The sequence below is a fragment of the Pan troglodytes genome, chromosome 6 (genome assembly GCF_028858775.2).
Source record: "Pan troglodytes isolate AG18354 chromosome 6, NHGRI_mPanTro3-v2.0_pri, whole genome shotgun sequence".
In the NCBI taxonomy this organism is placed as follows: domain Eukaryota; kingdom Metazoa; phylum Chordata; class Mammalia; order Primates; family Hominidae; genus Pan; species Pan troglodytes.
In genome coordinates this window covers 31,994,232-32,020,210 of record NC_072404.2, presented here as the reverse complement: position 1 = coordinate 32,020,210, position 25,979 = coordinate 31,994,232, and the positions used below count along the sequence as shown (strand labels likewise).

The following is a 25,979-nucleotide window of genomic DNA, read 5'->3' as shown; positions in this document are numbered from 1 at the left end:
TTGCATAAAGGAATATAAAACTATTTATTAACCACTGTTCACCAGTATTTACAATAAAGTAAACAATATACAGTTGGATAACATTTTGATTACTACAAAGTTGATCTTCCTGGCTTTTGCTGAACCAGTAAAGCAAACTCAAGATTGAGCCTCCATGTAATGAATTGGGGTAAAGAAAAAACATGCAGGTCAATAGGTTAGGTTACAAAAGGTTGTTCACACATTTATGACAGCAGGTCCTAAACTGCCAACACCTCTAACCATCTGATTAGGTTTCTATGAGCCAAGTCTTACATATTCCATTCATCATGACCTTTTAGTCAATGTAGCAACAGGGATTCCAACATTTTGCTAAGGAATGGCCCGCTAGGGAAACTTTTAAATGTTCATTTAACTTAGTTTTGTTTAGCTAGTTAAAACACACTAGCATTTGTCTAGTTTCCTCATCTGGATGAGGAAACCTGCTGTGATGGCAGTGATAAAATTTTTCCTTTTAGGAATTTTGCAAATAAACCACTGCAATTATAGACACTTTAAAATTATCCAATTTAAATTGCCCTATCTAGGATTACTTATTTCACTTGAAATATATGGCTTCAGGAAAATTTTCAATTTAACTTGAAGGGATTATCTCTTGCTTGGAATAATGGCATCTCAGAAACATGGGTTTACCTGTGATTTTTTTGTTTGGGTGAATGCTTAAAAACAAAAAAAAATTTACATATGCATTTTATGGATACACACACACACACAAAAAAACACGTAATAAATCTAGAATGGTCCTTAGGCTTATGAGAACACAAGTTTTGACTGAGTAATGACTATGGACATTTCCCAAAACATTTAGAAAAGCTGTTCTTTAATGAAGAGGAAATGATATACCATGGTATCAAATGTTCTTTTCTGATAAAGGAAGCAACTACAGAAAGCTTTTATTTATTTGTTCAAAGTAACCAGTGCTATGGATGCAAAAAACCCCCAACAACTCTTCCAACGCTACTTTCAAAACAAACATATCAAACTTGATTTTCATTAGGATGTAGTTATTTTGTCACACTAGTAAATCAAAATCTAAGACCCAATTTTTATATATATATATATAAATATATATAAAAAAATGTGAGTAATTATTGAGCTTCATCTTCTGGACAAGAATGCCAAGTTAGTCTCTCTTCATAAAAAGCAATTACAATTTGAGGACACTTCATATTTGCCTCTTTCGCCAGCACCAAGTCTGCCTCATCTGAATCTTTCCTGTTTTAAGAAAAAGAAAAATTCAGTTACAAGTCTAAGTTGTTCATGTCAACTGACAGCCATTCATTTAAGAAATAATAGTCCAAACAAAAGGTATTGAAGTGCTCCAGAAGAGTTATGTTACTTGTTGCTATGTTCTAATAAACTTCATTTTCAAAACAGGCCACAGTTTGCTGACCCTTGCTTTAAAACACTACTAGTAAAAGTAACCAGAATCATCCTCTCAGCAGATAGTTTTTCCCTACCTAATGATGAAAAACCATTTCACAAATTAAAAAAAAAAAGCTACTCTTACTTTCAAATGTAACAATCTCTGCATACTCACCATTTCATGAGAAACATCAATTCTCCACTGCTGTCTGTGGCACCAATTATTCTTTCAGGATCAAGACCTCTGGCAAATCCTCTTGGTTTGTCAGCCTGTTTAGAAGACATTTTTTCATACAGCAAACTCAGAGTATTAAATTGTTTTCATGGCGTATTTTAAATAAAAACATTCCAATAGTGAGATGGAAATGACTAGAGCAAGAACCCATATTTGGTAATTAAAAACATCTGATTTCCATTAACTTTACAAGCACAAAAACCTGAGTTTGATACTCAACGTAGAATACTTAAAATTTCTGAAAACATTCAGAATAAAAAGTCAAGAAAATTACTGCGTTCAATGACGCCAAAGTCAGAGTGGGCATACAGAAAAACTAACCTCTTTATTTCTGGTAATAATAAAGTCTTGAAAGTTAATATATTTCAAATTACTTCCAGGAATTAGGCTGAATTACTGACACATTTTAAAAGCATAAACAAAACACAAACAGTAAGAAATATTAAAAATGTTAAAACTCATACCAACTATCTGTAATCATTCTAAATGATAGGAAATGTTAGAACAAACTTGTGTAACCTGTGGCCCAGGATGGCTTTGAAGGAGGCCCAACACAAATTTGTAAACTTTCTTAAAACATTGAAACTTTCTTGCGATTTTTTTTTTTTTTTTAGCTCATCAGCTATGGTTGGTGTTAAGTCTATTTTATGTGTAGCCCTCGACAATTCTCCTAATGTGGCCCAGGGCTGCCAAAAGATTGGACCCCCTGCACTAGAAAGTACTTAATATAAACCAGTGGCTCTCAAAATGTGGTCTACGGATTCACTGGGGATTCCAGAGTCCTTTTTGGGAGGGGGTTGTGTAAGGCCCCCTTTTTAAATCTATTTGTGACTTTGGATTGTCTTCATATACCTCCACCAAAATGGTAAGCCACAGCAATCAAATGTGTTTAAGTAAAATTGCCTTAAGACACGTGTTGAATATCTGTAAAAATGTAAAATGCTACTCTTCTCAGCTTTTTTAGAAAAATCATTTTAGAAATTTGTTTTAATTTCTACTGTTAGTATTGATAGTTATAACCCATATAAACAAAAGCTCTCTGGGGATCCTCAATAATTTTTTTAGAGTATAAAGAGGCCCTGAGACCAAAAAAAGTTTGAGAACCAATGATATCAATAAATCCTTTATTCCTGTCAGAGTTTTACATCAATGTCACAAGCTCTGGAATCACACTGCCTGGGTGAGAATGATGGACCTACCCCACTTACGAGCTGTGTGGCTTTGGGCAAGTTAATTAACCTCTTTGTGGTTTAGGTTAATAAAACAGAATTTTAGTATCTACTGCACAGATATTTCACAGCACATTAAAAGCAAATAATTTGGCACACAGTATAGCACATGCTAAGGGCTCAATAAGTGTCGTTAAAGTTGTGCCTGATTTATTATTTATTTTTTGAGACAAGGTCTTGCTCCGCTGCCTAGGCCAAAGTGCACTGGCATGATCACAGCTCACTGCACCTTGAACTCCCAGGCTCAAGCAATCCTTCTGCCTCAGCTTCCCAAGTAGCTGAGACTACAGGAGGTGTCCACGTCTTGCTGATTCTTTTTTTTTTCTTTGTAGAGATGGGGTCTCACTATGTTGCCCAAACTGGCCTCCAACTCCTGGGCTCAAGCGATGTTCCTGCTTTGGTCTCCCAAGGTGCTGGGATTATAGGCGCGAGCCACCGTGCCTGGCCAAAACTGCTTCTGTTGAGCATGTGATTTATTTTCAAAACCAAATTTGTAGTCAATCTCGTTTCCTCATCTGTAAAATAGTGATTATACCTATGACCTTATACAGAGTTGTCTTGAAGGTTGTACTTCTTGGCTTCTAGTTCAAATGATCAAGTTTTAAATCATGTTTAGTGCCTGAGCCTAGAACCTAATTCAGCACCAAGATGTTTCCCCAAATTGTCACACTAGGTCAGTAGGCAAGACAAGTATAATCTGTTTTACAATCAAGGGTGTAAGTAAGAAGTTACCTGATTTGCCTGACGCCACAGAGACATAAGTAAAGCAAAGACTGGACCAAAACACATGTAGAGTGAATGAACTGAATGTCTCAATTCATGCCGAGAAAAGTGTTTAACTATTATCAAAGATTACAGACTTCAAAATCAAGGTATTGTTTGGCAATACAAAGATGACATGCAAGTACTTTTTGGTGGTCAATGCCATTGATGGACTATAATCAGAAAGTTCTATTTGCGTTGTTCTTACTGTAGTGCAAAGGCTTTCAATAATCCAATCTTAGTATTGTTTGTACTTAAGATTGCTAGCCTTGGATCACAGGTAATTGGTCTGATCAGGGATCAAATCCATGAAACTAAGAAAAATTGCACTAGCACAACCTAAGTGGCATAAGCACTTACTGCACATTTACACAAAGTAGGCTAAACCACGCCCATCCTTATTGTCCTAAGTATTAAAATATTTAAAATACGATTAAGAGGCCTTTTATAAAAGTATCTGAATTTTAAAAAAGCAAGTTGTCAAAGGTGGGCTTGGTGTGGTGGCTCACGCCTGTAATTCCAGCACTCTGGGAGGCCGAGGCGGGTGGATCACCTGATGTCAGGAGTTTGAGATCAGTCTGGCCAACATGGTGAAACCCCGTCTCTACTAAATATACAAAAACCAGCTGGGTGTGGTGGTACACGCTTGTAATCCCAGCTACTCTGGAGGCGGAGGTTGCAGTGAGCCGAGACTGCACCACTACACTCCAGCCTGGGCGACAGAGGGAGACTCTGTCTCCCAGGAAAAAAAAAAAAAAAAAAAAAGGCCGGGCGTGGTGGCTCATGCCTACAATCCCAACACTTTGGGAGGCCGAGGCGGGAGGATCATGAGGTCAGGAGTTCAAGACCAGCCTGGCCAACATGGCAAAACCCCATCTCTACTAAAAGTACCAAAATTAGCTGGGCGTGGTGGTGGGCACCTATAATCCCAGCTACTTGGGAGGCTCAGGCAGGAGAATCGCTTGAACCCAGGAGGCGGCAGTTGCAGTGACCAAGATCATGCCATTGCACTCCAGCCTGGGCGACAAGAGCAAGACTCCATCTCAAAAAAACAAACAAACAAAAAAGAAATCAAGCCATCAACCTTTTACAAAAGGACAAGCTGGTGGGCAATATTTTATACTTACAGCATCTCTTTTCTTCTTTGATTTGCTGTCATCAGATTCACTGTCAGATAAAGATTTTCTTTTTGTACCATCTTTTTCTTTGCCAGCTTTCTGAGAGTTAAGAAACGCTTCAATCAATTCTGGACAATCTAAATTTTCTTCAGGTTCCCAAGTATTGTCAGCACTGTGTTTAGTTTATTAAAAAAAAAAAGGTGATTAAATTAAATATGATTCATCACCATTATCCACATCTATTTTAATAGACACCTGGGGGAATAAAAAGTCCTCTGTACTGCAGATACTAATCATTTCCTCCTTCCCTACATTACCCCACCCCCCAGCCTGCCTCCGCCAGAGACAGGGTCTTGCTTTGTTGCCCAGACGAGAGTGCAGTAGTGGAATCATAGCTCACTGAAGATTCCAACTCCCGACTCCAGCGATCCTCCACCTCAGCCCAAGTAGCTGGGACTACAGGTATGCACCACCATGCCCAGCTAACTTAAAACACACACACTTTTTTTTTTTTTAATAGAGAAGGGGTCTCATTTTGTTGGCCAGGCTGGTCTTGAATTCCTGGTGTCAAGTGATCCTCCAGCCTTGGAGCCCCAAAGTGCTGGAATTACAGGTGTGAGCCATTGCACCCAGGCCCTATATTCTAATTTGCTACCCTGAGACTCCAAATTAGTAAACCCAAATTACTGGGTAGAGGACAATATAAGAGTCTCTGCTCTGTAGTATTATTTTCATTAAAGTCTTCTTTGGCCTGGCACGGTGGCTCACACCTGTAATCCCAGCACTTTGGGAGGCCAAGGCAGGTGGATCACTTGAGGTCAGGAGTTTGGGATCAGCCTGACCAACATGGTGAAACCCGGTCTCTGCTAAAATACAAAAATTAACCGGGCATAGTGGCAGGCGCCTGTAGTCCCCGCTACTCAGGAGGCTGAGGCAGGAAAATCGCCTGAACTCGGAAGGCAGAGGTTGCAGTGAGCTGAGATCATGCCATTGCACTCCAGCCTGGGCAACAGGGTGAGACTCCATCTCAAAACAAACAAACAAAAAAGTCTTTTACATTACCTGTTACACTGCACATGGCAAGTACGCTATAATCATGCTAGTGGCCTTAAGTTTTGGGAGAAGAGGGAGGAGCCCATTCATTTCCTAATGTTTTGATGGGTAAAAATAATTTTTCATGTTTCATGGGCTTAATAAAGAAGGGACTTACGACACATACTTAATTTAAACTAAGAATACTGAAGGATAAAACAGGCAAACGTAAATCTCCCATTCAATTCATAATTCCCAAACTGCTATGAATTAAATGTGAAGAGCAGGGGAAGTAGGAGATTACAGATAGGTGAAGCCCAATCATTCGACTATCATATGCTCCATCTCCAGCGTGCTCAGGAAATTGATCTCCACCTATCCATTTTTAATTGTCACTGCCTATGGAGCTTTGTGGTGTAAGGGGGAAGAATCAAAGCAGATAAGCCCAACAAACCTCAAGCGTTAAAGTATGTAATTGTTGCATGTTCAAGTTATTCACATTTTGTGAATAACATTATCAAGAATAATGAGAGCAATCCATATCAAAGAACACAAGGAACCAGAGAGCTTAAAACATGCCCAGGCTCTACTTCTTAGGTATAAGGACATAATAAACCCAGTATAAAGCCTAGATTATATGTAATCCTGTATGAGACCCACTAGTCTATATTGTAAAGCTTCAATGTTTTTAGCACCCTCTGTGTGGAGGAAAATAATGCAGATTATTCTAATTAGTACAATATCTAACCACATTAAAATATATTACATAGTAAACTACACTCCATAATTTTATAAATTTGACTCCCCAGGGTAATAAACTAGTCTCTAGTCTGCTCAGCTTCAACTGTACAATAAAGTCTTGGTTCTTTTGAAATAGACCTCAAATGAGACACCTAAAATTCAAGGTGTCTTTACATTTAAAGACACCTACAGGAAAGCAGGTAAAAGAGCCAGGTTAAAAACAAATTCTAAAACCACTTAGCTGCAGTTAAACATATAGTAAAGATGCACTAAAGTTTCTTACTCTGTAAATCCCTTCCACTTCAGGAAATATTCCACTTTCCCATTCACTACACGTCGATCTAGTACTTTTTCCACGACAAATTCTTCAGGCTCTGCCTCTTCAACTTTTTTACTCTTTCCATTCTGTTTTTTCCCCATTTTTTGCTAAAATAAAACAAAAGAGAAATTAAGAAATATTCCTCTTGAATTTTGAGCACATTTTCAAGGCTCAATTGCTTATATTATCATCACATTCGACATAAATTTTTACTTCTATATCCCAGGGCAGACACCTTCTGGAAAGATTAAAAGTCAACAGACAATAAAATAAAAGAATGCTTTATCTTGTTGATTTAGTTCAAACTTACGACCCACCACCAAAATAATACAATAAAAAAACACTATCTGGAAACAGTTATTTTTTTCCAGTCTTTTTTTTTGAGACAGGGTCTCACACTCTTGTCGCCCAGGCTGGAGTGCAGTGGCGTGATCTCAGCTCACTGCAACCTCCGCCTCCCCAGGTTCAAGCAGTTCTCATGCCTCAGCCTCCGGAGTAGCTGGGATTATAGGGGGATGCCACCATGCCAGGCTAATTTTTTTTGTATTTTTATTAGAAACAGGGTTTCACCATGTTGACCAGGCTGGTCTCAAACTCCTGACCTCAAGTGATTCACCAGCCTGGGCCTCCCAAAGTGCTGGCATTACGGGCGTGAGCCACTGTGCCCGGCCCTGTAGTCTTAAAAGACCAAGTTTACTAATTTTCACTCATTTTAACAACACCGCAACAAACAACTATGCAGGAAGTACTTAAAGGGTGATACAGAGAAGCAAGTAGTAGTGACATGTCTTAGGTGAACCTATGACAGACCTTGTATCCACCCCCAGATGGTAAAAGCCCCAGCCCCCTTCTCAATTCAAATATTAATGTCAAAAGCATCAATGATACAGAGAAAAGATAAATGCAGAATGAAAACATGGTTCAAAATCCTGATACCAACTGCAGGGTCAACTATAGAGACCACTAGGAGGTTCAATTAAAGGACAAGATTATTCTTCCATAACCTCTGTAGATAATATTTCCTACCGCTTAGAACAAAACTATAAAGCTATCACTTCAAGAGACCAACATGGCAAATTTATTTTAATTCCCTAAGGTGAAAAAAATCCTTCCTTCCTGGTTTCTCAAGAGAAAGTCTATACTGGTAATCAAATTCACTTTAAACAGGCATTTTCTTTGGTATGACACTATTTAAGAGAAGCAGGAAACCAACGTGAACCAGCTCTTTCCAATGGCTCAAGATTTGCTATGAGAGGACTAAAAATGGGGAAAATTTTTATGAGAGGATTAAAAATGGGGGGAAAAAAACCCTGAAATGGTTAATCGGAAGATCCTATGGGCTGAGAAGGAATCCATCTTAACATTTCATCTTAAAGCAAATGCTATTGCCGGGCGCGGTGGCTCATGCCTGTAATCCCAGCACTTTGGGAGGCCGAGGTGGGCAGATCACCTGAGGTCAGGAGTTTGAGACCAGCCTGACCAACAGGAAACCCCGTTTCTACTAAAAATACAAAATTAGCCAGGCATAGTGGTGCATGCCTGTAATCCCAGCTACTTGGGAGGCTGAGGCAGGAGAATTGCTTGAACCCAGGAGGCTGAAGTTGCGGTGAGCCAAGATCACGCCATTGCACTCTAAGCCTGGACAACAAGAGAAAAACTCTGTCTCAAAAAAACACAAAAACAGAAAACCCAAATACTATTTAAAAAAGATAAACCTTAATTGCCCAGTCATTAAAGCCATCCCACAAGTAAAGCAGCAAGCAGAAAAAAGTTAACAACACCTCAAGGCTACAGAAGGACATTTCAAGCTATGCAGGCATATGAAGTGTGCAGACAGATATGTAAGAAAGGCCTCAAGACTGCAAAACGACATTTCAAGCTATGCAAGCATATAGGTAACACACACACACACACACAAAATAAAAATCCCCTGAAATACAAAAACATGCAGCAAACACCTGACGTTTTTGGATACCATTTCTAAGTCAGGTGTTATGATTCTCATTAGTCAAGATACTTGAGTACTGGGCCCAAATAGCTTTCTGCCACTGTACAGTACAAGAAGGTAGGAATAATGGTGGGAGGAGCAAAGACAAACTGTAATAGACAGAAGTGTATCAGATACCTATACTACATGAAAAACAAAACAGCTACTGCCACAAAGGGAGAAGGCTAACAAAATGAAGTCAACAATAAATACAGAAAATGAAAAGGATACACACTAAGGTTTACAAAAAAAAAAAAGGCAGACAAAATGCCATACAGTATTCATTCACTACTATGGCATTCATAAGCTAGTTTCAAATGCTCACTATTTTCTTTTATAGTATATATTTGCCTTAACCCAACACTTTTTTCCAAAAGTGGATGAGTCAAAATAAATTTCCCATTATTTAAGTGAAATTAACAGCACACATATCTCACAACACTAATGAATTTTTAAAATGGAAAGTTAAAAACTTTTAAAGTGGCCAACCTGTGATCCTTCACAAAATAAACTAAATACAATAACAGACCCCAAAGACTATCAATTGCGTGCAAAAACAACTTCTGTTTTCCAGGGTAAACAGAATCTAATGCAGAATCTAATGCAGGGTAAACAGACTTAATGCAGAATCTAATGATGGCACAAATTAAAAATCACCAACGTGCCCTTTTTAGTGTGAAACCCAGAGAGAGCACATACAAGCCAAAAACAAATGCTTTATTTTACCTAGGAGACATTAACATTCACCTTTACATGCTTAAGATTAATGCAATGTTAAATATTGTGAAAACTGTAACTTTGAATTTCATGATTTTTATGTGAATATTCCAGGGTTTAAAAAAACTTGTAACATGACATGGCTGAATAAGATACAAAAAATCTAGCCTTTTCTCCCTTCTGGCTCATATTTGCGATTTCGATCACTTTGTTTAAAAAACAAAACATTGCAATGAATTAAACTTAATATTCTTCTATGTTTTAGAGTAAGTTAAAACAAGATAAAGTGACCAAAGTAATTTGAAAGATTCAATGACTTTTGCTCCAACCTAGGTGCACAAGGTACCTTGTTCTTTAAATTGGGCTTTAATGAAAATACTTCTCCAGAATTCTGGGGATTTAAGAAAAATTATGCCAACCAACAAGGGCTTTACCATTTTATGTAACATTTATTCAACGCTGCAAAAATGTGTGTATTTCTATTTGAAGATAAAAATCCTCAGCAAAATCCACATTGCACTGTCCTTCAAAGATTAGCCTTCTTTGAACTAGTTAAGACACTATTAAGCCAAGCCAGTATCTCCCTGTAATGAATTCGTTTTGCTCTTAATTTTCCCCTGTAATTTACACTGGGAGAGCTGGGAAATATGTGGATGTAAATTTCTCAGCCACAGAGATGCAAAGTTATACTGTGGGGGAAAAAAACTTGAGTTAAATCCTTACATATTTTAGGTTTTCATTAACTTACCAATGTAGTTTTATTGGAGGCCATTTTTTATTGCAGACTTGAAGAGCTATTACTAGAAAAATGCATGACAGTTAAGGTAAGTTTGCATGACACAAAAAAGGTAACTAAATACAAATTCTGTTTGGATTCCAACCCCCAAGTAGGGAGCGCACATTTCAAACGTGAATACAAATCCAGAGTAGATCTGCGCTCCTACCTACATTGCTTATGATGCACAGAAGTACGTGTCCTAACCATGTGAGTCTAGAAAGACTTTACTGGGGATCCTGGTACCTAAAACAGCTTCACATGGCTTAAAATAGGGGACCAATGTCTTTTCCAATCTAAGTCCCATTTATAATAAAGTCCATGTTCCATTTTTAAAGGACAATCCTTTCGGTTTAAAACCAGGCACGATTACCCAAACAACTCACAACGGTAAACCACTGTGAATCTTCTCTGTTCTGCAATCCCAACTTGGTTTCTGCTCAGAAACCCTCCCTCTTTCCAATCGGTAATTAAACAACAAAAGGAAAAAACTTAAGATGCTTCAATCCCGTTTCGTGACACTTTGAAAAAAGAATCACCTCTTGCAAACACCCGCTCCCGACCCCCGCCGCTGAAGCCCGGCGTCCAGAGGCCTAAGCGCGGGTGCCCGCCCCCACCCGAGAGCGCGGGCCTCGTGGTCGGCGCATCCGCGGGGAGAAACAAAGGCCGCGGCACGGGGGCTCAAGGGCACTGCGCCACACCGCACGCGCCTACCCCCGCGGCGGCCACGTTAACTGGGCGGTCGCCGCAGCCTCGGGACAGCGGGCCGCGCGCCGCCAGGCCTCGCGGACGCGGGACCACGCGCCGCCCTCCGGGAGGCCCAAGTCTCGACCCAGCCCCGCGTGGCGGCTGGGGGAGGGGGCGCCTCCGCCGGAACGCGGGTGGGGGAGGGGAGGGGAAAATGCGCTTTGTCTCGAAATGGGGCAACCGTCGCCACAGCTCCCTACCCCCTCGAGGGCAGAGCAGTCCCCCCACTAACTACCGGCGCTGGCCCCGCGCCAGGCCAGCCGCGAGGCCACCGCCCGACCCTCCACTCCTTCCCGCAGCTCCCGGCGCGGGGTCCGGCGAGGAAGGGAGGGGAGGGGAGCGGAGAACCGGGACCCCGGGACGCGTGTGGCATCTGAAGCACCATCAGCGAGCGAGAGCTAGACAGAAGGAAAGCCACCGACTTCACCGCCTCCGAGCTGCTCCGGGTCGCGGGTCTGCAGCGTCTCCGGCCCTGCGCCTACAGCTCGAGCCACATCCGAAGGGGGAGGGAGCCGGGAGCTGCGCGCGGGGCCGCCGGGGGGAGGGGTGGCACCGCCCACGCCGGGCGGCCACGAAGGGCGGGGCAGCGGGCGCGCACCCGGCGGGGGGAGGGGCCGCGCGCCGCGCCCGCTGGGAATTGGGGCCCTAGGGGGAGGGCGGAGGCGCTGACGACCGCGGCACTTACCGTTCGCGGCGTGGCGCCCGGTGGTCCCCAAGGGGAGGGAAGGGGGAGGCGGGGCGAGGACAGTGACCGGAGTCTCCTCAGCGGTGGCTTTTCTGCTTGGCAGCCTCAGCGGCTGGCGCCAAAACCGGACTCCGCCCACTTCCTCGCCCCTGCGGTGCGAGGGTGTGGAATCCTCCGGACGCTGGGGGAGGGGGAGTTGGGAGCTTAAAAACTAGTACCCCTTTGGGACCACTTTCAGCAGCGAACTCTCCTGTACGCCAGGCGTCAGTTCCACAGACGCGGGCCAGGGTTGGGTCATTGCGGCGTGAACAATAATTTGACTAGAACTTGATTCGGGTGTTTCCGGAAGGGGCCGAGTCAATCCGCCGAGTTGGGGCACGGAAAACAAAAAGGGAAGGCTACTAAGATTTTTCTGGCGGGGGTTATCATTGGCGTAACTGCAGGGACCACCTCCCGGGTTGAGGGGGCTGGATCTCCGGGCTGCGGATTAAGCTCCTCCCGTCGGCGTTAATTTCAAACTGCGCGACCGTTTCTCACCTGCCTTGCGCCAAGCCGGGGGGCGGGACCCTATTCCGAGAGGTAGTAACTAGCAGGACTTGAGCCTTCCGCAATTCATTGAGCGCATTTACGGAAGTAACGTCGGGTACTGTCTCTGGCCGCAAGGGTGGGAGGAGTACGCATTTGGCGTAAGGTGGGGCGTAGAGCCTTCCCGCCATTGGCGGCGGATAGGGCGTTTACGCGACGGCCTGACGTAAGGAAGACGCGTCAGTGGGGGGAAGGTTCTAGAAAAGCGGCGGCAGCGGCTCTAGCGGCAGTAGCAGCAGCGCCGGGTCCCGTGCGGAGGTGCTCCTCGCAGAGTTGTTTCTCGAGCAGCGGCAGTTCTCACTACAGCGCCAGGACGAGTCCGGTTCGTGTTCGTCCGCGGAGATCTCTCTCATCTCGCTCGGCTGCGGGAAATCGGGCTGAAGCGACTGAGTCCGCGATGGAGGTAACGGGTTTGAAATCAATGAGTTATTGAAAAGGGCATGGCGAGGCCGTTGGCGCCTCAGTGGAAGTCGGCCAGCCGCCTCCGTGGGAGAGAGGCAGGAAATCCGACCGCTTCAGTAGCAGTGGGGCTTAAGGTTTACGAACGGGGTCTTGAGCGGAGGCCTGAGCGTACAAACAGCTTCCCCACCCTCAGCCTCCCGGCGCCATTTCCCTTCACTGGGGGTGGGGGATGGGGAGCTTTCACATGGCGGACGCTGCCCCGCTGGAGTGAAAGTGGGGCGCGGAGGCGGGAATTCTTATTCCCTTTCTAAAGCACGCTGCTTCGGGGGCCACGGCGTCTCCTCGGCGAGCGTTTCGGCGGGCAGCGGGTCCTCGTGAGCGAGGCTGCGGAGCTTCCCCTCCCCCTCTTTCCCGGGAACCGGATTTGGCGGCCGCCATTTTCATGGCTCGCCTTCCTCTCAGCGTTTCTCTTATAACTCTCTTATTTCCTTAGTGTGCTTTCTCTATCAAGAAATAGAAGCGGTTAACTATTTTTCTTTCTTCTCGGGCTGTTTTCATATCGTTTCGAGGTGGATTTGGAGTGTTTTGTGAGCTTGGATCTTTAGAGTCCTGCGCACCTCATTAAAGGCGCTCAGCCTTCCCCTCGATGAAATGGCGCCATTGCGTTCGGAAGCCACACCGAAGAGCGGGGAGGGGGGGTGCTCCGGGTTTGCGGGCCCGGTTTCAGAGAAGATCTCACCACCCAGGGCGTCGGGCCGGGTTCAATGCGAGCCATAGGACAAAGAAACCATTTTATGTTTTTCCTGTCTTTTTTTTCTTTGAGTAACGGTTTTATCTGGGTCTGCAGTCGGTAAAACGGCAGATGAACCGCAGCAAAATAAACATAAATTGGAAGCCATCGGCCACGAGGGGCAGGGACGAAGGTGGTTTTCTGGGCGGGGGAGGGATATTCGCGTCAGAATCCTTTACTGTTCTCAAGGATTCCGTTTAAGTTGTAGAGCTGACTCATTTTAAGTAATGTTGTTACTGAGAAGTTTAATCCTTACGGGACAGATCCATGGACCTTTATAGATAATTAGATGATTACGAGGAAAGTGAAATAACGATTTTGTCCTTAGTTATACTTCGATTAAAACATGGCTTCAGAGGCTCCTTCCTGTAATGCGTATGGATTGATGTGCAAAACTGTTTTGGGCCTGGGCCGCTCTGTATTTGAACTTTGTTACTTTTCTCATTTTGTTTGCAATCTTGGTTGAACATTACATTGATAAGCGTAAGGTCTCAAGCGAAGGGGGTCTACCTGGTTATTTTCTTTGACCCTAAGCACGTTTATAAAATAACATTGTTTAAAATCGATAGTGGACATCGGGTAAGTTTGGATAAATTGTGAGGTAAGTAATGAGTTTTTGCTTTTTGTTAGTGATTTGTAAGACTTGTTATAAATGTACATTATCCGTAATTTCAGTTTAGAGACACCTATGTGCTGACAATTAAGAATAAAAACTAGCTGAAAAAATGAAAATACCTGTCGTGACAAGTAACCATTTCAAAAGACTGCTTTGTGTCTCATAGGAGCTAGTTTGATCATTTCAGTTAATTTTTTCTTTAATTTTTACGAGTCATGAAAACTACAGGAAAAAAATCTGAACTGGCTTTTACCACTACTTTTTAGGAGTTGGGAGCATGCGAATGGAGGGAGAGCTCCGTAGAACTGGGATGAGAGCAGCAATTAATGCTGCTTGCTAGGAACAAAAAATAATTGAAAATTACGTGTGACTTTTTAGTTTGCATTATGCGTTTGTAGCAGTTGGTCCTGGATATCACTTCCTCTCGTTTGAGGTTTTTTAACCTAGTTAACTTTTAAGACAGGTTTCCTTAACATTCTTAAGTGCCCAAAATACAGCTGTGTAGTACAGCATATAAAGATTTCAGCTCTGAGGTTTTTCCTATTGACTTGGAAAATTGTTTTGTGCCTGTCGCTTGCCACATGGCCAATCAAGTAAGCTTCAGCTTTCAGTAATTATTATCTTAGAGATTATGCCACGTGAATATTTTATTGTACATATGGTTAAGCTGAGTAATTCATATTCTGTATTGTCATATATCAAATATAGACATGTCCACCAAAAATTAAACTTTTTAAGCTTCGAGTGCTGCTGGTCATAAAAATTAATTTGTCCTGGTTATAAGAGTAATTTTTAAGGTTATTTCTAATGCATATCTTTAAATACTTTCGTAACTGAGAGTCATATGGAGAAACTTAGTGTTTGTTGTAAAAAGTTTTGTTTTTTTGGCTGAGATACTTAGAATCACCACCAGAGGGGGCAGTTAAGGGAAAATAAATGATACTTTTCAGATACTGAATCGTGAAATAAAAACTTTGGGTCATAAGTAACGAACCAAGAGTTATTTTCTGATGTTTAAAAATAGAAATCTGCGTTTTTAGGTTGTAGGGTTGAAATTTTTGGTAAAGATTCTTTAATAATCCTTTGATAATCACGGTCTACATTTGTTTATTTTTCCTTAGAAAGTTTTTTTTTAATTAATAATTTGTTTAAGATAATTTAATGTTGAGTAAATTTAGATCAAGCATTAATGACTTTGAAACTTGTGTAGATCAGCTGAGGCAATTTTTTTGGTGTAACACAACTAATATGCAGTTTAACATATGGTTTAAATTTGATGTAAGTTTTTTTTTTCCCCCCCAGAAAACTTTAGAAACTGTTCCTTTGGAGAGGAAAAAGGTACTCTGCCAGCAGGTCACCTCATATTTAAGAATTTAATTTCCTGCATACAAAGAGGAAAATGTAAATAAAAATTGAAATGGTATTTTCCTTTGCAGAGAGAAAAGGAACAGTTCCGTAAGCTCTTTATTGGTGGCTTAAGCTTTGAAACCACAGAAGAAAGTTTGAGGAACTACTACGAACAATGGGGAAAGCTTACAGACTGTGTGGTACGTAAATTACTGAATTGTTACTGGATATTAGTCTTTTAGCTGTATGTTAAGTGAATCATGGAGGAAATAACTATCAGCATAGTAAAAAATTCTATTATGACTTCACTTATAAGCTATAATGAGATTAAATGCTAAAGTTTACCTTTTGGTTTGAAAGGTAATGAGGGATCCTGCAAGCAAAAGATCAAGAGGATTTGGTTTTGTAACTTTTTCATCCATGGCTGAGGTTGATGCTGCCATGGCTGCAAGACCTCATTCAATTGATGGGAGAGTAGTTGAGCCAAAACGTGCTGTAGCAAGAGAGGTAAGCAAACGATGACTGTCTTGTGCGTTAACATGAAGAACCGTGCCCTGCTGAACATCAGAAAGTATTTCTGAATTTAGTTTTAACTCGATTTTTTCCCTTATTAAAGGTGTGTTGGGTTTCTGGACCATTTTCTTAAGCTAGCTTATTTTTCAAAAGCTAGGTCCCTAAAAGCTATTTTATATCTGGTAGTTTTAAGGTGGATACAAGCGAAGTATGGTACTCCGGTCGGGTGCTTTGAATCATGCTTGTGTTTTTTTCTGTTTGGATGACTTTTACCCCACCACTATTTTAGGAATCTGGAAAACCAGGGGCTCATGTAACTGTGAAGAAGCTGTTTGTTGGCGGAATTAAAGAAGATACTGAGGAACATCACCTTAGAGATTACTTTGAGGAATATGGAAAAATTGATACCATTGAGATAATTACTGATAGGCAGTCTGGAAAGAAAAGAGGCTTTGGCTTTGTTACTTTTGATGACCATGATCCTGTGGATAAAATCGTATGTAAGTGTCTAACCACAAATGTATTGTTTTTTATCATGTATTCAATTTTGTGTATGTTAACATCTGTAACTTTATTGAAAGGTAAACTTTTAAAGCTGCTTAATGTTGATTTAATTTAAAAGGAGTCTGAATTTTTCATTCCAGTGCAGAAATACCATACCATCAATGGTCATAATGCAGAAGTAAGAAAGGCTTTGTCTAGACAAGAAATGCAGGAAGTTCAGAGTTCTAGGAGTGGAAGAGGAGGTAATTTTAATTCTGTTTCTTCTTTATTTTTGTTCATATATAAGGGCTTGCTTCTAACTGGGGCATTTATTGTAGGCAACTTCGGCTTTGGGGATTCACGTGGTGGCGGTGGAAATTTCGGACCAGGACCAGGAAGTAACTTTAGAGGAGGATCTGGTGAGTTTCAAGTTCTACGTGTTTAAAGGATGTGTGCTTTTATTTTAAATATGCTTAGGTTTTCATTAGTAGAATCAAGAAATCCAACCTAAGTCAATTTTCCTAAGACTTCAAATAGATTGTATCCTGGCAAGCTCTTGTGATTTGGCCAGACAAGAAGTTAATAGGGTTGTATTAATAACAGTTGTATTTATCTGGATTAATAATGTAACATGAAGTGTCATCCGAAAAGCTTTGACCCCCATCAAGTGTCATTCTTATGTATAAATAGGATGGAATCTCTAAGATTGAGACTTAAGAGTCCAAAATTTAGGCGGTAGATTTAATTATATGCTTTCATGTTTTGTGGGTAAACTGGTAGCACTGGTGTGTCCTTTTCTGCGGTTCTTAATTACTGTGCTGAGGTAGTAAGAGAACTGAAAAAATGAATATTAGCAATAATGCTGAACAGTTTATAGTAAACGTAATCTTTTTTTGGCCCCTAACAGATGGATATGGCAGTGGACGTGGATTTGGGGATGGCTATAATGGGTATGGAGGAGGACCTGGAGGTCAGTTTTCCTCTACGTTTTGGTTTGTTTATGTGACTAATACTTAACTATATCGTATATTTACTTCATTTATATTTTGAGTTTTTAAACATTTTATATTAGTCTCTATAAATGGCTTGGGTGATAGTGGTCCAGTTATTTCTTTTATAAGTAGTTTGTCATCTTAGCTGTTATAGCCTAAGGAATAGAGTGCCTAAGGGGGTGGTATATATAGGAAAAAATGTGAAATATGCCTAAACCCGTAACTAGATGGGAAGCATCCCAGGACAACTTTCAAAAAGCGTAACCTACGGAAATTTTCCAAAATGTTTAGTGTGCTCCTGGCTGCAGATAAGGTTGTGAACTACCATTAAACATGAAGTGTGATATATTAAATATATCATTGGCGTACAGAAAAGGCTGATACACACTGACAGATTTTGTAACAAGGGACATTTAAAACTGTGAGCTGGTAATAGACTTGATTTCTGGTGTTGCCACTCAATAGGCATGACTAAATAGTGTATCTCACTGTTCTACCTTTTATAATTAAAATTTTAGAGGAAGCTGAATTCTCGTATTTAACTACAAGTTAGAGACTCAGCCCACAAGCTTTTTTTTTTTTTTAATATGGTTTCTTTTTTTTTTTTTGAGACGGAGCCTCGCTCTGTCACCCAGGCTGGAGTGTAGTGGCGCGTCTCTGCTCGCTGCAATCTCTGCCTTCCCGGTCCAAGTGATTCTCCTGCCTCAGCCTCCTGAGTAGCTGGGATTACCGGCGTGCACCACCATGCCCAGCTAATTTTAGTATTTTTAGTAGAGACGGGGTTTCCCCATGTTGGTCAGGCTGGTCTTGAACTCCTGACCTCGTGAACTGCCCACTTTGGCCTCCCAAAAACGCTGGGGTTACAGGCGTGAGCAACCATGCCCAGCCTTTTTTTTGTTTTTGTTTTTGTTTTGCAGTATGTGAAAGTGTAAATTTTTGTTTATGTCCCCCACTTCTATTTACAGTAAAGAGCATACTGTGTGGAGTGTTGGGTCTGTTTTTTTTCTTTGAAATGGGGTCTGGCTTTGTTGCTCAGACTGGAGTGCAGTGGTGTGATCTTGGCTTACTGCAATCTTAGCCTCAAGCCATCCGCCCACCTCAGCCTCCTGGGTAGTTGGAACTACGGGGTGTGCCACCATGACCGGCTAATTTTGTGTTTTTTTTATAGAGGTGTGGGGGTTTTGCTGTGTTGCCCTGGCTGGTCTTGAATTCCTGGGCTCAAGCAGTCCACCTGCCTCAACTTCCCGTACTGCTGGGATTACAGGTGTGAGCTGCTGCGCCCAGCCAAGAACATTGTTTTGTTTTTTGAGAGGGAGTCTCCCTCTGTCGCCCAGGCTGGAGTGCAGTGGTGTGATCTCAGCTCACTGCAACCTCTGCCTCCCGGGTTCACGCCATTCTCCTGCCTCAGCTTCCCGAGTAGCTAGGACTACAGGTGCCTGCCACCATGCCTGGCTAATGTTTTGTATTTTTAGTAGAGATGGGGTTTCACCGTGTTAGCCAGGGTGGTCTCAATCTCTTGACCTCGTGATCTGCTCGCCTCGGCCTCCCAAAGTGCTGGGATTACAGGCATGAGCCACTGTGCCCAACCGAGAACATTGTTTTAAGATATGTAATTCGTAGAGAGACATAATAGAAACTTTATCTTTTGGGCCAGTAGGAGGAAGTGCTCTTTTACTTTCCCTCTAGCCCACACTACTAGTCTAGCCTCACAGTCCTTACCCACAGTATACATGAAGTATTTCAAGATACTTAAGATTTTTAGTTTTGAGGGAAAGCTGTGGAATTACAGGTATTTAACTGTGTGCACATGGTGTTATCCATTTGGCTAAGTAACCCCAGCCACCAAATGTTTACCAAGGATAGTTATTCAGTCCTTGAAGCTATTTTAGAGGAATTTCATTAAATATTTCACATGGAAACTTGGAAAGCTGGAAATGGATGTGAGGAGACAGTTCAAAATGGTATTGAAAATATTAAGTGATTACTTAAAGGCTTATTTTATAATAGGTGGCAATTTTGGAGGTAGCCCCGGTTATGGAGGAGGAAGAGGAGGATATGGTGGTGGAGGACCTGGATATGGCAACCAGGGTGGGGGCTACGGAGGTGGTTATGACAACTATGGAGGAGGTAATAAATTCACCTGCAACCTTTGTGGGAATTTGGAATTAATGTCTTTGTAACACTTGATCTTTTGTTTCCATGTTTGTCACTAGATGCCCTTAAAATTTGTGGATAAATGTTTGCTTTTATTTGTTTTTATGGGAGCTTTGTCCTAAGTCCTTGGTTTAATGTTTGTATTGTTCTGAGTATTCCAATTTTTTAATAGGAAATTATGGAAGTGGAAATTACAATGATTTTGGAAATTATAACCAGCAACCTTCTAACTACGGTCCAATGAAGAGTGGAAACTTTGGTGGTAGCAGGAACATGGGGGGACCATATGGTGGAGGTAATTTATAAAAATTGAGGTTATTCAGATTTTTGTGATTAAAGGATTAGCCTTTTGTGACTTGAAGGGAAGATAACATACTAAGTAGTTTGTACTGTGGGCAGTGCTCCATGTACGGTCTTAGTGAAAATAAAGAAATTTTGCATAAATCTCCACGGGAAGTACTCAGCAAGCAGTTATGACATCAAATTGGGATTAGGGGTGTTGGAGGTGGGGATGTTCAGTAGTTTAATTTCTGGTGGGGACTCATAAACAGCTAAATACAGTTGCAACCCACATTGCAAGTGGTATACATTGGAATGAGGGTCTTTGAAGTTAAATCTTTAAACCATGATTCAAACCATTGCTTAGCTTATTTTTGAGGTTTTTAGCTAGGAGTAAACTAGCTTTGTCTTGGGCTTGATGTACTTTTAAGAAAATCCCTTACTCAGTCCAAATGAGGATGAGAGGGTGAAAGGACCCTTTATTTAAAAGAATAGGGTCAGCCACGAAATAAAAATGTCTATGAACCCGAGTAATTTATCTCCTGAGTAATTCTGCTAACTGGCTGCAAAGGATTAGGATCTGCTTGTTTAAAAGACTGGATGGATATAAAATAGAATCAACTGTAGTGTTAGGCTGATCATGGGAAATCAAAGTAAGTTTGTTTTCTCTTGCTGTTCCAACAATTATAGGAAACTATGGTCCAGGAGGCAGTGGAGGAAGTGGGGGTTATGGTGGGAGGAGCCGATACTGAGCTTCTTCCTATTTGCCATGGGTAAGTAGCTTTTGAGTTTTACAATTATTATTATCTTGGGAGACATAGCTGCAGGAGTAAAAGCTTTTTAGGATCATGTTATCTTTCCTTAAAATCTGGTTAGATGGATAATTTCATAACCTATTTTTTTTTTACTCTTTACTTCTGTTGAAACAGGCTTCACTGTATAAATAGGAGAGGATGAGAGCCCAGAGGTAACAGAACAGCTTCAGGTTATCGAAATAACAATGTTAAGGAAACTCTTATCTCAGTCATGCATAAATATGCAGTGATATGGCAGAAGACACCAGAGCAGATGCAGAGAGCCATTTTGTGAATGGATTGGATTATTTAATAACATTACCTTACTGTGGAGGAAGGATTGTAAAAAAAAAAATGCCTTTGAGACAGTTTCTTAGCTTTTTAATTGTTGTTTCTTTCTAGTGGTCTTTGTAAGAGTGTAGAAGCATTCCTTCTTTGATAATGTTAAATTTGTAAGTTTCAGGTGACATGTGAAACCTTTTTTAAGATTTTTCTCAAAGTTTTGAAAAGCTATTAGCCAGGATCATGGTGTAATAAGACATAACGTTTTTCCTTTAAAAAATTTAAGTGCGTGTGTAGAGTTAAGAAGCTGTTGTACATTTATGATTTAATAAAATAATTCTAAAGGAAATTGTGTAATTATAGACTTTTTATTTTAAATAAGTTAAGGAGTGGGTAGTATAATTAAGGTCCGTTGCAAAGCTGTTGTTATATTTGTATAAGATAAATGCTGGTCAGATGTAAGTGTGTTGTCTGCAATTCATCAGGATTAAATTATGTAGATAACTTAAGGGATATCTCTGCAAGGAGAAACACCTTTTTAGATCTTTTAGATGCTGCTTCTTCAATGCAAGGAAAGGAAATAACCCCAGCGAGGTACTCTTCAGGGACACAGGTCTAGTACAAGAGAACTCTTGACGGCTACTAAGTTCAGCCAGTCTTAAAAAACTGTGCTGTTTCTACAAAACTTTAACTACAGTAGTTTATAAGGATGCCAACGAAAGCTGAGGGTGTAGAGCAAAATAGTTCTAAGCTTCAGTTAAACTTCTTTAGGTAAGATCTTATTTACTTTTCCTTTCTTAATTTTCCTCCCTAAAAGATAAACTAATACTCTTAAATGGTCTTTCAGTATAGTGGTTCTTACGTAGTTTAACATAGCTATAAATTGAGTTTAACAATTTATAAACTCAAGAGAATAATTTTTATAAACCCTGTTTTCCAATCTGTCATTTACTTAAATTATTTTGGTTGTTTTTCCCTTTTTTTCCTTCTTTTCCCACCCCCTCCCCCTCCGTGTGAAGATTTGGGTGCTTAACATATCATTTTTTTCCCTGCCGGAATTTTAGCATTGATATGAACCATGGACAAGTATATTCTGCTGCCACAAAGACTGTAAAGTGCTTCATTTCAACAGCTGAGGCAAGCCAAGTGATCATTAATAAAGCTTTTCTTGGTTCCTTCAGTGGTGTTGGTAGTAAAATGGTAGGTAAAAGTTAGGCTGCAAGTTCAATAAATCATGAGATTTCCCATCGTTACACCCTTGTGTATTCACATTTCTTGGATCAAACATTTTGAGTGAACTAGGGGTTTTTATTAAAGACATTTGTTGTTGTATTTATGGTTGTAACTGTACATGCTTATCAGGATGAGACTGAAAGAAGGTAGGGCAAAAATGGTTGAATCTATTTTCAGATAGTAGTTCATACTTGAGTGAAGTGTCTTGTCTACATTATGAAGCCTGGTATGTATCCAGTACTAAATAGGTGGGTTAAATGTGGTAATTCTAGTTCAGTGTCTTACCCTGAAGAGAAAGTTGTAGGTTGGCTGTTGAAATTCATTCCTTAGATATGATGAGTTTGATTGCCCGGCTTTATTGCCTTTACAGGAATGTGATACTCAGGGCTTACTCTATACACCAATGAGTCTTCTTTGATCCTAAGACCACCACTGAAGTTGTTTAGGTTCTTTTGGACAAACATGATAAACTTCTTCAGATACTTTTTTTTTCCTTTGGCAGGAAGGTGTCTTGCTGCAGGTAACTAATGAAGAAGTGGTCAACCACAGAGTCTTCAAGAAATAAGAAATTCTGTACCATCTGAAAGTAGTTCTTGTTGGTGCCTTCATTTAAAAAGCACTCTTTAAAATAAAAGGGAAATGTTTTCTGATAAAACAAACATTTAGTTGAGGTTCTTGATATAAAACAATTACAAAATGAGTGTTGTTTGTAAAACAGTAACATCAAATTGGCTAGAGAGATAAATGTATCATGTTTTAAATTAGGTTTTGTGAGTAGACAGATTACAATTCTATTTTAAATATAAAGTTTATAAAATAAATACTTTTTGTATCCAAATACTTGGTGTAATGTTTACACATAAAATGTGTGAATCTTGTTCTATAAACATTTGGTTGTCTAAAAGATCACCATCCCCTAAATTTTTAAAAGCAGTTTCACAAAGCTATGCATATTTTAATATTAACAGATAAATGAGAAGAGCATTGTGGACGTTATTGGCTGTCCCCAATAAAATGCTGTTCATTATGCACTGTATATTCAGCGTTTGAGTACTCCTAAAGTTTCTGGCTTTACCTTTTATGTTTAGCAATACTGGTGGCATTTTGAAAATCATGGATTTTAAAGGTTAACCGGCTGGAGTGGTCCAGATTAAGTGGCTTTGCAGAAGCACTGAGGTTTACAATATGTACTAGATTGTCAAATGTCAATTAGTTTTATTGTGGTTTACACTGAGTAAATGAATATCAGTGTTGTTTTTTAAATGTGTTTATTTGGACATTTATCTGAATTAAGAAAACCAAAAAAAAGGACCAGGTTAATTTGTTTCTATGATAATTTGTTTTGGTTTTGATAATGTGAGGTATCTAACAGGTAAGTCAAATTTAACAGCAGGTAACACATAGCAGCTTTCTGTTTGAAATAGCTGAGTTCGTCAATTATAGACGTACAAATATCCCAACTTTAAGAAAATTTTGAAGGTTTAAAAATGTGTGGATGTACAAAGACGTTGAACTTTGAAATACATCAGGTTGATATGCATAACCTCAAAATACCAACTCCTATCCAGCAAGGTCAAGGGAATATCACAAATAGGGGAGAATTAGGTAATTGCACAATAGACTGAAATGAACTGATTGAAGGAGGGTTTACTGAAGCATGGGGTAATGTTGGATATTCAACATAGGCTTATTTCCTGTGTGTATATGTTGTGTTGAGCTGTTTCTCTTGTAGAAATTGAAGTTTAAGGTAGTTCTTGTGTATCTTTGAGACAGTGCCCTAAATGAAGAAAGGCTGCTTTTTGGCCAAGGCTTTATATTGTTGCCGTGTAACAACTTGCCTCAATACTTAGAGCAGTTCAGAGAAACAAACCAGCATCTATGGGTCAGCAATTGGGAGCAACTTAACTGATTCTGGGTAAAGCTCAAGGTTCCAATCACAGAAAACTAGGATTGGAGAATTTTTTTTAAATATCCAGAGTGGCATACTAACAGCTGTAAAGTTAATCCTGGTTGTCATCTTCCCTCGAGTGATTTGAGCAAGAAAAGCTGTAAAATGAACACACTCTACGAAGTAGTCGTGCTATCTTGCATCCTTTATGGTCACAGAATGTGGTGGGAGGGTTCTTTTCCCTGGTACAATTACCAAGCAGGCAGGGAGCATTGGGAACTGTCTTAGATGCCAGCTGTCACACTCAAGGGGGTGCCCTTACTCAGTTTATTCACTAGTGTGAAATCAGATTTCTGTATGTGTAAGCTTTTCCATGTAGCCCAATTTGGTAGATGCCAAATTGCTTGACCTAATAAATACTAGTTAGGTATTGGGAGCTAACAATGTAAGGCAACAAGTCTCAGTTTGTCACTGATGGTTGAAAAGTGCAAAAGTAGAAAACATCTATCAGGACACCTGGACTGCATGTTACTTAAATTCGCTCTCTTTAAGGTTTGGAACTAATATACTGAGACGTTGACAGGCCCTACATAATTTTTGACATTTCCACTATTTAGTAATGTACTAACACTGGCTTGTTTTGGGGTAGTGGAGGGGAATTGGTAACAAATCAGTTGAGTTGCATGGACTTAACAGAGAACAAATCGTTCAAAGACTGAGATGGGGAATGATTTAGCTACTTGAGTGCGTTTAAAAGACGTTAATATTACCATACAAAACTCTGTATACTGGTTCTGAAGCTCTGCTGAACCGAAGCCTGCCTTGAGACCAGGGGACCACTAGAAATCTAGGTCTTTTTTTGCTTGGAGTTTCCATGCAATTGGCCTAAAATCTGATCACACTTGTGAAGATGCTCAAGTGAGAGTTTTAATTGGAAAAGGAGATGTCCAACCCACTTGGGTTGTCTTTGTTCTTGTCTTCCTCATTCTGATTAAGACGTTAGATGATGCAATCAAGACTGCTCAACTAGGTAGGTAATGTGGAGGGTCCTAGGCAATGGTCAGCTTTCGGGCATTGGCTTTGTAATCTAGTTGGTTTGCACTGGAAACCGAATGTGGAATTCCCTTCTGCCTCTAAAACTGGACTGTCAGAAAAGCAGTTCCAGTTTATATACCTTGAATCCAGCATGTTAAGATGGAGGCAGGGTTATGTCAGGAAGCCAGCCCATAGCCAATTAGAGCTTGTGACGCTGGCTGCTTAATGCGCGGATTAAAAGTCCCTTGATGGGAGAGGGGCCCATCAGTTTCAGGAACCTCCACAATACCAAAATGTGGATGTTCTAGCCCCGTTGTATGAAACGTGTATTTGCACATGACCTAAGCACATCTCATACACTTGAGTTGTCTAGGTTACCCAATATTTAATCCAAGGTAGAAGCTAGGTAAATGGTATGCTCCATTATGTATGGGGAATAAAGTTCAGTACAGACACTACCATCTTTAACTCAGTTTGCAGTTAACTAGATCCGTGTGTGCTATATTTAACGGTTTTTAGAGTTTAAACTTCAGGCCAGGCATGGCGGTGCATAATCTGAGCAGCTCGGGAGGCTGAGGCAGTCCAGGAGTTTGAGGCTGGATCTTTTATTGGGGCCACTGCACTTCAGCCTGGGTAACGAGTCACCATGATTACCGATTCTGCTCTCCACTGTCTTTCCCTTTATTTTTAGAGGTTTGAAAAGAATGCTATCTGATAAGCAGGCACTCTTTTGAGTGTACTTACTAGGATTTCCTACTGAAATGTTTTATGTGTGTTCTTAAATTATAATTACCAAAGCTTAAGACATTTGAAATACTCCCTTGTAAAAAGCAAC

At 40.7% G+C, this 25,979-nt stretch overlaps 2 protein-coding genes across 31 annotated transcripts; one reads left to right on the top strand and one right to left on the bottom strand.

Annotated features, from left to right (window-relative positions):
- CBX3 (chromobox 3) lies at window positions 1–11,886 on the bottom strand. 5 transcript variants are annotated; one of them, XM_009452798.4, is made up of 6 exons: window positions 11,752–11,886; window positions 10,293–10,344; window positions 6,805–6,947; window positions 4,758–4,920; window positions 1,580–1,674; window positions 1–1,254 (listed from the first exon to the last, which is right to left on the bottom strand). In XM_009452798.4, the coding sequence occupies exons 2-6, from the start codon at window positions 10,314–10,316 to the stop codon at window positions 1,128–1,130; spliced, it is 552 nt and encodes a 183-aa protein (XP_009451073.1). In that variant the 5' UTR covers window positions 10,317–10,344; window positions 11,752–11,886; the 3' UTR covers window positions 1–1,127. The 5 variants fall into 5 exon arrangements, with proteins under 5 accessions (XP_009451073.1, XP_009451072.1, XP_001161276.3 ...); XM_009452797.5 differs by lacking the exon at window positions 11,752–11,886 and adding an exon at window positions 11,489–11,629; XM_001161276.8 differs by lacking the exon at window positions 11,752–11,886 and adding an exon at window positions 10,859–10,876 and having other exon boundaries at window positions 843–1,254.
- Window positions 11,887–12,275: 389 nt separating this feature from the next.
- On the top strand, window positions 12,276–23,257 carry HNRNPA2B1 (heterogeneous nuclear ribonucleoprotein A2/B1). Of its 26 annotated transcripts, none has more exons than XR_008548940.2 (14): window positions 12,282–12,739; window positions 15,447–15,482; window positions 15,581–15,691; window positions 15,852–15,998; window positions 16,294–16,504; window positions 16,649–16,750; window positions 16,826–16,906; window positions 17,395–17,457; window positions 19,487–19,606; window positions 19,806–19,928; window positions 20,603–20,685; window positions 21,531–21,759; window positions 22,053–22,125; window positions 22,724–23,257. XR_008548940.2 is itself a non-coding variant. In XM_016957196.4 (12 exons), exons 1-11 carry the CDS (start codon window positions 12,734–12,736, stop codon window positions 20,662–20,664), a joined length of 1,062 nt encoding a protein of 353 aa, XP_016812685.1. In that variant the 5' UTR covers window positions 12,282–12,733; the 3' UTR covers window positions 20,665–20,685; window positions 22,724–23,257. The 26 variants fall into 26 exon arrangements, 9 of the variants coding, with proteins under 9 accessions (XP_016812685.1, XP_063670202.1, XP_519003.3 ...); XR_001719140.4 differs by having other exon boundaries at window positions 22,053–22,188; XR_008548942.2 differs by lacking the exon at window positions 15,447–15,482 and having other exon boundaries at window positions 12,276–12,739; window positions 22,053–22,188.
- The last annotated feature ends 2,722 nt before the right edge of the window (window positions 23,258–25,979 follow it).